This window comes from Hevea brasiliensis, chromosome 11 (genome assembly GCF_030052815.1).
Source record: "Hevea brasiliensis isolate MT/VB/25A 57/8 chromosome 11, ASM3005281v1, whole genome shotgun sequence".
Classification (NCBI taxonomy): domain Eukaryota; kingdom Viridiplantae; phylum Streptophyta; class Magnoliopsida; order Malpighiales; family Euphorbiaceae; genus Hevea; species Hevea brasiliensis.
Genome location: NC_079503.1, coordinates 83,934,997 through 83,945,033, shown reverse-complemented (window position 1 = coordinate 83,945,033; position 10,037 = coordinate 83,934,997). Strand labels below are relative to the sequence as shown.

General features: G+C 36.9%; 1 protein-coding gene across 2 annotated transcripts; it reads right to left on the bottom strand.

Moving 5' to 3' along the window:
• Window positions 1-388: 388 nt before the first annotated feature.
• Window positions 389-9,521, bottom strand: LOC131170658 (linoleate 13S-lipoxygenase 3-1, chloroplastic-like). Of its 2 annotated transcripts, XM_058130277.1 has the most exons (10): window positions 9,302-9,521; window positions 4,121-4,289; window positions 3,725-3,990; window positions 3,378-3,615; window positions 2,948-3,277; window positions 2,572-2,657; window positions 2,322-2,429; window positions 1,715-2,016; window positions 1,377-1,643; window positions 389-1,262 (listed from the first exon to the last, which is right to left on the bottom strand). In XM_058130277.1, exons 1-10 carry the CDS (start codon window positions 9,503-9,505, stop codon window positions 515-517), a joined length of 2,718 nt encoding a protein of 905 aa, XP_057986260.1. In that variant the 5' UTR covers window positions 9,506-9,521; the 3' UTR covers window positions 389-514. The 2 variants fall into 2 exon arrangements, with proteins under 2 accessions (XP_057986260.1, XP_057986259.1); XM_058130276.1 differs by lacking the exon at window positions 9,302-9,521 and having other exon boundaries at window positions 2,572-2,663; window positions 3,435-3,615; window positions 4,121-4,266.
• Between the last annotated feature and the right edge of the window lie 516 nt (window positions 9,522-10,037).

Here is a 10,037-nt window from a genome sequence, read left to right as displayed (position 1 = left end):
GTTATCACTATTTTTTTTTAATTTTTTTCAAACTTAATATGTATATATTAATATTTTAATGAGTTGTCATTCCAACTAAATTCCTAGTTGAAATAGTCGGTTTACAGTATGATTTCTTTAGGCTGAGGGTTAATTAGGACTTTATATAGAGAAACTATACGAGGAAGTGGTTATTTTATCCACACATTCTACATGAATGACTAGCCAATAAAAAATTGATATATAAATAATTATAGTTATTTCATAGTTATAATTTTATAAATTCTATCTATATATATGTTTTTTCTTTTTTTATTTAATGGAGACTGAATAATGATTAATGTGTTAAGTAAATTAGATATTCGAACTCAAGATGTCTCCAGCACTTTATAGAAAACCAATGAAGCTATTTCTGAGTTGTACTTATACATATATATGTTTATTTTTTTTTAATTGACTTATCACCACATATGTATATATCCTACTGGAATCACTGATATATCTTATAATTTCTCCTCTAGATAAGTTCTATTGTTCATATTGATATACTGTTGGGTACCCCTCTGCCCGTAACGCCAGGACCTGAGCTTGGCAGGAGCAATTCATAAGGTGCAATTCCAGGCCCACAACGGTTGCTAAGTTTCGGATCAGCGTTTCTCCTTTCAATCTCTTTTTCAATCTTCTTTATCTCCATTGAGAATTTGTAGAATGCTTCAATGATCTCAGTGTCACCTCCCCATGTTGAAAGGTCTTTCCTACCACCAATATATTGCTCATCCGTTGCATGCATGGAAAGTATATCAAGCACAGACATGAAATATGTCGTTTCAGGAAGACTTGGCAATGAAGATAAGAAATAACCTTGTGGGTCTGCAAGAAAATTTGCATTTCCTTGATTAGGCACCAGCCTTCGCATATAGGGTGGCCTAACTGGGATGTACCCACCATAATGATATTGCCCAAAATTTAATGCTGCGTGCTGTGCTGTTACAATCCATAGAATGGTAGTAAGGAAGGAGGTGAGGTCCTCTGGAGTTGAGAGTTTGGGCCACCAATCGGCATGAGAAACATCAGCATGACCCACGTTGATGAACTCATTATAGCAGGCTTGAAGCTCAGTATCATATTGGACTAAACTTGCCTCTGGATAATAATAGTTCACATAGGTTCTAACCAATGTCTCAAGGGCCGACCATATAAGAAGTCCATCGTTGGCATATGGATAATCTTCGATAAGTAATCTCAACCCATGTTTCTGGGTTGGGTCAGGCTCTGCCAGTCCTCTAAAAGGAAATGCAACAGAAGCAGCTTTAACTTTCAGCAAGTCATAAAAGGCCAAGATTCTTCAGTTTTGTAGCTTTTATAGCCCAGCTTATATAGAATATTGAAAATTTTACCTTCTAATAAGGTCAGCAGGAAGGCCCTCCAAGTCGAATCTCCACCAATCTCTATAGGCAGATTGAGTAATCTCCATGCAGTATTTTTCTGGAGTGAAGTAGGACTCGATGATTCCTTTTGCATTGACCAGAATTGCACGAGCCTGTGCATTTATAGCCAATGTATCTCGCATGTGAGGCTTAAGAAGCTTGTAAACAGGGTGCATCACACTTAATTGCCGGTGTGCAGCTATTATAAATGGTTCCATGCATGCATGAACTCGCAACCTGCAGTTTAATTATCATAAATTAATTGATAATTACAACATTTCTGTTTAAAGGAATTGGGTTTTGCATACCAGTGATGAATTAGTTGATGGGCACCAGCATCATTGGAGCAAACATGGGCTTTGGCTAGTTGCCAGAGCCAATAAGTGGTATCATCCACAGGAGGGGTAACAACCTGCCTAGATGGTGAATTCATATCCATAGGTGGAAGGCTGAGTTCAATGGCAATGGGTTTCAATGTTCCTAATGGAGTCAAGAAAAATATTGTACGGGTTGCATGAGCTTTCCTTTCACCAAGAGCATTTATGCGATTCAGAAATGGAAGGTAGATATCATGGTAGTCCAGAATGAACAACTTTTTCTCTTCTAATGCCTGATAAGTATGGAATTTAACAATGTAAAGTTTGGGAAAATGGTGTGCTTGTACAAGAAAAACATGAGATTAAGCAAAACAACACAGAATGGCACTGACAGCAAGCAAAAATCACTATTGCAGACTATATTTAAGGCAACGGCTATTTTGCAACGGTTATCAAACAACTACTTTATGTTATAACAACGGAGGAAAATGCAATGGTTCTCAAATCACTGCCATTAACTTATGATTACAGTTGCATTATGTAGTAGTGAATAAAAGCTAACTCTCTCAAGTAACAAGTCCATCAAGCAACATCATACCTGCTGTACGGTCATTCCATTAAGATAGCCTGAGATATGCTCTTCTTTGAGCGAAGATTCTTGTGGACCATAGATGGAGGGATTCAGTTTGCTTACAGGAGGAAAAATCTAGACAGAGAAGCTCATTCTTGCTGGCATTTTATGTGTTATTGTATGGAAATGTGAAGTAACATGGCGAAAAATGAAAACTTATGCTTTTATTTATTTTTTTATTAAGCTTTCCTTCATTTGAAGAATTCAATGAGCTAACCTTAAGCCTTTCGATGCTTAAAGGGTTTAAACCTCTAAGTGTTAAACGACCAAACTCATCATCTCGCAAGCAGCAAGACGCTCCCCCTGAAACTGAAAACAAGTATAAAAGAATCATATGTAGTTAGTCCCGTAGAATTAATTTTTCCAACAAATTATGAAGAAAATTCTTCAAAGAGAAGATTTTGGATTCTGATTGAATGCTCACATAGTCTCATTTATTAAAAAAGAAAATCTTAAATTAGTTTTTTTTTTTTTTTTTTTTTTTTACAGCAAATGAATTTTATTAATACATTTAAGAAAAAATTAGCATATTCGATCATCAAATCTTCCTAGTTCATCTGCTTACAAAAAGCTTAAATTAATTAGTTACTTACGAGATATGCCATTTGGAGGGTCAAATTTGTATATTTCTTTTATGGACTGCGGGATCTTGGTGAGCATAGATGGCAGTGGAAGCCTGCTCCAATTCTCAATTGGTAACTGTACTCCCAAGGGAGTCCTCCTTTTATACAGAGAATTAATTTCAGAAAAATCCTTGATAGAATCACTGTTCATGGAGGCATTTCTTAGTGTAGGAATTAAATTTTTGAGCAATCCTTTCAACTTTCCTGCAGCCACAGCTTTAGTTTTAGAATCGTCAAGCGCTTCGTCTCGTGGCACATACATTGGCGTTTGTTCATTCACTGGGGATTCTGTGCTCACATCTGCAACATTCGTTAATGCAATTTTTTATCAGTTTATTATTAATTAACTCAACCTTTATTCACTACTCAAATGATAATAAAATTATCTATCAAGACTAGCCTGTGTTGTTTGGGTGACGTCCAGTACGACACCGTCTTGGATATGGGCAATTCTCACCTCCTAAAGTTGGTCTTGAATATTCCATTCCTCTGTCAGGATTTCCTAAATCATTGTATACATCATAATCATATATTCTATCTGATAATTTTCTGACTCCCTTTCCATAACCTCTTAACTGCTCAAGTTCACTTTCTCTAAACTCTTTTAGCCCTAATGGTGTTTGACAGGGTAAATATGCCTGCCAAATCCAAGAATTTAAAAGAAAATTGTAAGTAAATTTTTGAAGAACTTTGTATGATTAATTAATTTAGCCTAGTTTGAGGGAAAGAATTAATTAAGAATTTTACCTTGTTAAAGAAAAAGATCCTTTTCTCAGGATGAATCTTGTCTGGTTGAACCCAAGAATTGCAAGCAAAGTGGACAACTCCTTCAATGTTGACGCTTTCAAGATAGAACTCCTTGTGATATTTATTAATCACTGTGATAGCTCCTGGAATCCCAAAATTTGAATCTACCTGAAATTCTACTTTGTAAGTGACTTGTTTGGCCTCAGTTTTATTGCTTATGGACCATTCTAATGTAGCTTCGCTGCTTAGGTTTGCCTGCATTATCGCTTAATAAGACAAACAAAATCATCAAGTGAATGGAAATGAAAGGGCAATTGTAACTAGCGAAAAAAAAAAAAAAAAAGAAGAAGAAGAAGAAGAGTTCTTTGAAGCAAGATGAAAATAAACGTTTAATACTTGGATCAATGTGGGTGCTAACGACCTGGAAGACAACACCTCCCTGGCTAGGGTAAGTGTTATCTAAGAAATGAAGCATTTTCTCCCAGTATTCCATCTCGCAATTCCTCAGAGTCACCTCTGCTGTGATCTTGAGCTTCACAGGCTTTTCTGCTACTGCTTCTATTAGCTCAAGGAGTAATAAGGACGAGTCCGCCTCTCAGGAGAAATAAGGATGCCGTGTTTTTAGGCTTGAGTAAAGGAGTGATAAGGTGAATTCTGTAAATATTGTATATTTGAATGAGTCTTTGTGGTTGAGATTCTTTGGGTAATTCGTTCCCTTCCAAGTGATAGTCTTCATTATTTTTCTCCTCCTTTTCAGCAACATCTGTTATTATTCTTTTTATTTAAGCTGAATGTATACTGTCAATTGGATCATTGAGGTTTCACATTAATAAAATTACATCTTCTTCACTTTTTTATCTTGGTATCAGAGCCTCAACGATCTGCTCACCATGGCTTCTTCTCTGAATGTAGCCAATTTTGTTACCTTAAAGCTCAAACAATCAAACTATCCTCTGTGGAGAGAACAACTTTTGAGTTTAGCTGAAAGTCAGGAATTGTCGGATCATTTGGTTAATGGCTTTCCAAGATCGAAATTGCTACCCTCCCAATCCAATTCCGTAAAACTATCAACCACAAAGAATCGACATCTTCAAGGCATGGCAAAAGTCTGATAGATTACTTCGTGGGTGGATCTATGGCACCCTTAGTGAGGAATCACTCGGACTTGTCATCGGACTAGAAACAGTTCATACTGTTTGGAGTGCATTAAAAGATGCATATGCACAAGATTCTCAAGAGGGAATTTACCCTCGATAAAGAATTGACCTATTTTCGCAAAGATGAAAATCGGTCCATCATCAACATCTGCGTTTGTTTAAAGAACTCATGACAGCTTTAGCCGCTATCGGAAAAAAGTACCCGATGAAGAAAAAGTCTTTTGTCTCCTTACCATGGGACCCCAAGATTTAAACGCTTACTACGACGATGCTTAAACCACCGCGACCCAATTTTAATGAATCGGTCTCTCAACTTAAGAATTTAGACCGACGAGTGTGGTTTTCCACACGTAACGAATCTGGTCTTGATCAAATTTCGCATGTGGCTTTTTATGGAAATCAACAGAATTCATCCAGTAATTCCTCGAATCGGCGTCCTAGATTTAATTCCCAAGGGCGTGGTTTTCAAGCCCAGCAAACGCAAAACCCTTTTCCAAACAAAGAGTCATATTCTTCCCAACGGCGACCTCCCCCGGCTGGTCGTAGAAGAATGACACCAGCTGAACGAGAGCTGTATAAGAACAAAGTGTGTCAATACTGCAACAGAGATGGTCACATCGCGAAGATTTGCTGGTGGATTCCACAAGAAAAACAAAGCAGCCCTGCTCAAGCTCTTTCGGCACTCACATTGGATACTGATGTTGTAGATACTGACTGGGTTGCAGACTCTGGTGCATCGAATCATATGACAGGTAACAAAAATCTATTCCATAAACTTACTGACTATTATGGACCTGATTCCATAACCATCGGCGATGGAACGTTTCTATCCATCGATGGTGTTGGAATGACGTCTATAGAATGTACAAAAATTATCACTTTCAAATGTCTTTTCTGTTCTCGCTCTAAAAAGAATTTACTTTTCAGAGGCCAATTAATGATGATTATCCCGTGAATTGTGAATTTTCTAATGTTTCTATTTCATTAAGGATCGATGACGACAGTGCATCGCTACAAGGGCCACGGAAAAATAACCTTTATATCTTGTCAGGGAATCGAAAGCATATTTTTCCAATCGATTTAGGTCTGGAACAGCAGACATATGGCATCAACGATTAGGACACCCTCAACCTTCATGATTTCTATTTTGTTTAATAAGAACCTTATTGATGTTAAAGGTTCCTTGCATTCTAAATTTTTATGTGATAGCTGCCAATTAGGCAAATTGAGCAAATTTCCATTTAGTTTGTCTTCCAAAAAAAGTACCACTGTATTTGAAAAAGTTCATTGTGATTTATGGGGACCAGCCCCTGTTTTATCTTTTGCCAAATTTAAATATTATGCTTGCTTGGTAGATGACTATTCTAAATACTCTTGGCTTATACCACTAAAGAAAAATCTGATTTCTTTGTTGCTTATAAAGCTTTTGAACAGTTTGTGCTAAGACAATTTGGGAAGACCATCAAGGTTTTCCATTCCGATGGAGGAGGTGAGTTTTTGAATAATGCTTTATCTTCACATTTTCTTTCACAAGGTATTAAACATCAAGTGTCGTGTCCTCATACACCCAGAGCAACAAGTGTCTTTGTCGAGCACCGCTTTATTCGTGAATTAGGATTGACGATGATGTATCATAGTCATGTGCCATTGTCTATGTGGGTCGATGCTTTTCAAACCGCTGTTTTTTTAATAAATAGGTTGCCTACTGCTAGGGAATGAAACACCATATTTTAAATTGCATGGAACTCATTTTGATTATAGCTCCCTACGTGTCTTTGGTTCTAAGTGTTTTCCATATATATGGGACACAAGAGGTCATAAGTTTGATCCTAAGTCTTGTTTATGTGTTTTTATAGGGTATAGTGAAAAACACAAAGGTTACAAATGTTTCAATCCCAAAACTAAGAAAATAATAATATCTCGACATGTGAGCTTTGATGAAAATGTTTTTCCGTATAAATCTGCATCTCCTAATAAAATGTTTGTTGACAAGCTTATGGATTCTTGGTTACCATCTGCTGAGATTACTGATTTTCCACTAAGTTCTGAAGAAAGTGCAGGTCCAGATGTATTACCAGTTCCTATACCAGCAACACATGACAATCGGACTATAGGAGATCATGAAACAGAATTTGATCCTACAAGTGAGTCTCCACTAGCAGCTCATCATTCACACTGATGTCGTTCAAGATGACGGATGCATCTAGAACAGTGAACAGAGCATTGTCTCCACCTCCATTGTTTTTATCAAATAGAGTTGAAGACACAGTTCAAAATTCCTTAGCAGCAGAGGACGTTGTTGGTAAACAAGTTGCTGCAATTGAATCAGACTCGGTGTTTTTGTCATCTCCAACTAATACTCATGTACCTGGTACTTCTATGATTGATGGTACTGTAATCAGTCTACCAACAGTTCATACGGATCAAGAAGAGTTGCTTCCTGAAGTCTGTTCATCATCTTTGGTCGAAATATCACCGAACAAGTTCAGACGAAGCATTGCACCTCGACATTCGATGGTCACTGTGTCACAGGAATAGTTAAGCCAAACCCAAAGTATGCTTTACATGTGTCTATATCTCCGATATACCTCCGAGCCTAAATCATAAGAGTGCTCTTGCACATCCAAAGTTGGAAACAAAGGCTATGATAGAGGAGTATCAAGCTTTACATCAAACCACACTTGGGAACTTGTTCCTAGACAGTAGCATGTAAATATAATAGGGTGTAAGTGGGTTTTTAAAGCTAAAATAAATTCTGATGGGCATTTGGATAGATTGAAAGCTAGACTAGTTGCCAAGGGGTTTCATCAACTAGATGGTGTTGATTACACCGAAACCTACTCCCCTGTTATTAAACCAGGAACCATACGCTTAGTTCTTTCTGTGGCTTTAGTGAAAAATTGGCCAATTCGCCAATTAGACGTGAAAAATGCATTTTTGCATGGATTTATAACATAAGATTTATATATGGATCAGCCACCTGGAATGAAAGATCCTAATTATCCTAATCATGTTTGCAAATTACAGTGAGCATTGTATGGTTTAAAACAGGCTCCGAGAGCCTGGTTTAATAGGTTGAGTATGTTTTTAATTGATTATGGTTTTTTTGCGCTTTAGCTGATCCATCCTTGTTTGTCATGCATACATCGACAGGTGTATTGGTTTTATTAATTTACGTGGATGATATGTTGTTAACAGGATCGTCTATGGCTCTAGTTCAGAATTTTTTGCAGGTCTTAAGCAAGGAGTTTTCCATGAAAGACCTTGGGCCATTGCATCATTTTCTAGGCATTCAAATTCAATCGACTGACTCTGGGTTACAATTGAATCAAACCCGTTATGCCTATTCAATTTTGGAAAGAGCTCAGATGGTGGATTGTCAACCGATGCCCACTCCACTTGTTCAAATGACACGATGTCATTATGCACCGACACCGATGGTCGATCCCACCTTCTTTCGAGGGCTTGTGGGTTCGTTCTGATTTGACACTAACCCGACCGGATTTGTCCTATAGTGTCAACTATATTTCTCAATTCATGCACACCCAACTTTGTCTCACTTAAAATATGTTCGTCGATATTACGATATCTCAAAGGAACAATACATTTTGGCTTATTTTTTAAAAAGATACCTCACTTGTTCTTAGTGCATTTTTCTGATGCAGACTGGGCCGGATGTCCAACCACACGACGGTCTACTACAGGCTACTGTACTTTTCTTAGTTGCAATATCATTTCCTGGTGTGCCAAGAAACAACACATCGTGCTGCGTTCTAGCACCGAGGCCGAGTATCGTTCCATGGCTCACATCACCGAGCTTACTTGGCTTGGATATCTCTACAGACTTGCAAATCTATCCCAAGCACGCCTATTTTATATGGTGATAATCTTAGTGCACTACATTTAACAAATAATCCAAAGATTACATTCACGCAGAAGCATGTTGCTCTTGACTATCACTATGTTAGAGAGCGTGTTGCTCAAGGGGTTTTGATCACAAGATACATTCCTCAAGATATCAAATCGATATATTTACGAAGTCCATGACAAAGGCTCGCCTAGCACATTGACGCAAACTATGTCTCCACCCTGGACATAGTTTGAGGGGGGATATTAGCTCAAGGAGTAATAAGGACGAGTCCGCCTCTCAGGAGAAATAAGGATGCCGTGTTTTTAGGCTTGAGTAAAGGAGTGATAAGGTGAATTCTGTAAATATTGTATATTTGAATGAGTCTTTGTGGTTGAGATTCTTTGGGTAATTCGTTCCCTTCCAAGTGATAGTCTTCATTATTTTTCTCCTCCTTTTCAGCAACATCTGTTATTATTCTTTTTATTTAAGCTGAATGTATACTGTCAATTGGATCATTGAGGTTTCACATTAATAAAATTACATCTTCTTCACTTTTTTATCTGCTTCCACAATGGGATTATAAAAAATAAGAGCAGCCACAGTAGTAGTTCTCGGCTTTTTCATCATTTTCTGATGATTTCTCTTATTATTACCCAAGGACGGAAATAAAAAGGCGGTGAAAGCAGAAACTTTGTTTTGTTGAATAAAAGAGGGGAAAGAACGATGTTTGTCCATCACCATGAATGAACCCACACCTTCCATAGTTATTGCCATTTTACAAACACAATAATATTACAAAGTTTATATATATGCCCTCAGCTTTCATATATAAAAGCAATATGCAGTAATGGAGTTTGGAGGATTGAAGGTTGCTGATGGTTTATTTATAGGGAAGATAATATTTCAGCTGCTGATAAATATCAGTGTATCTATCAAAAGATTATGAATTTCTTGTTTTATTTAAAAGGATTTTTCTTTTCATTATTTTTTCTTGCACGTGACATTCATTATTCATCACAAATTTACAATTATGTTTGTCGTGTCTCATATGGTTACAATGTCATTAATTTATGTAGCCTTGAATCTAAAGCTATACTATTGTTTCATTAGAGGCCATGTGGGTTGGTATTAAGTTAGTTTCATTTCCTGTCAATTAAAATCTCATTTATGTTGATGTGGATTTTAACCTTTTAGGGTTAGGTCTCAATAATTAATGTAGACTGAGACATATTGCAATTTAAAATAGAAAATTTTTATCAAATTTAATTTATTATAAATTTAAGACATATTATATAATTAGACGAAT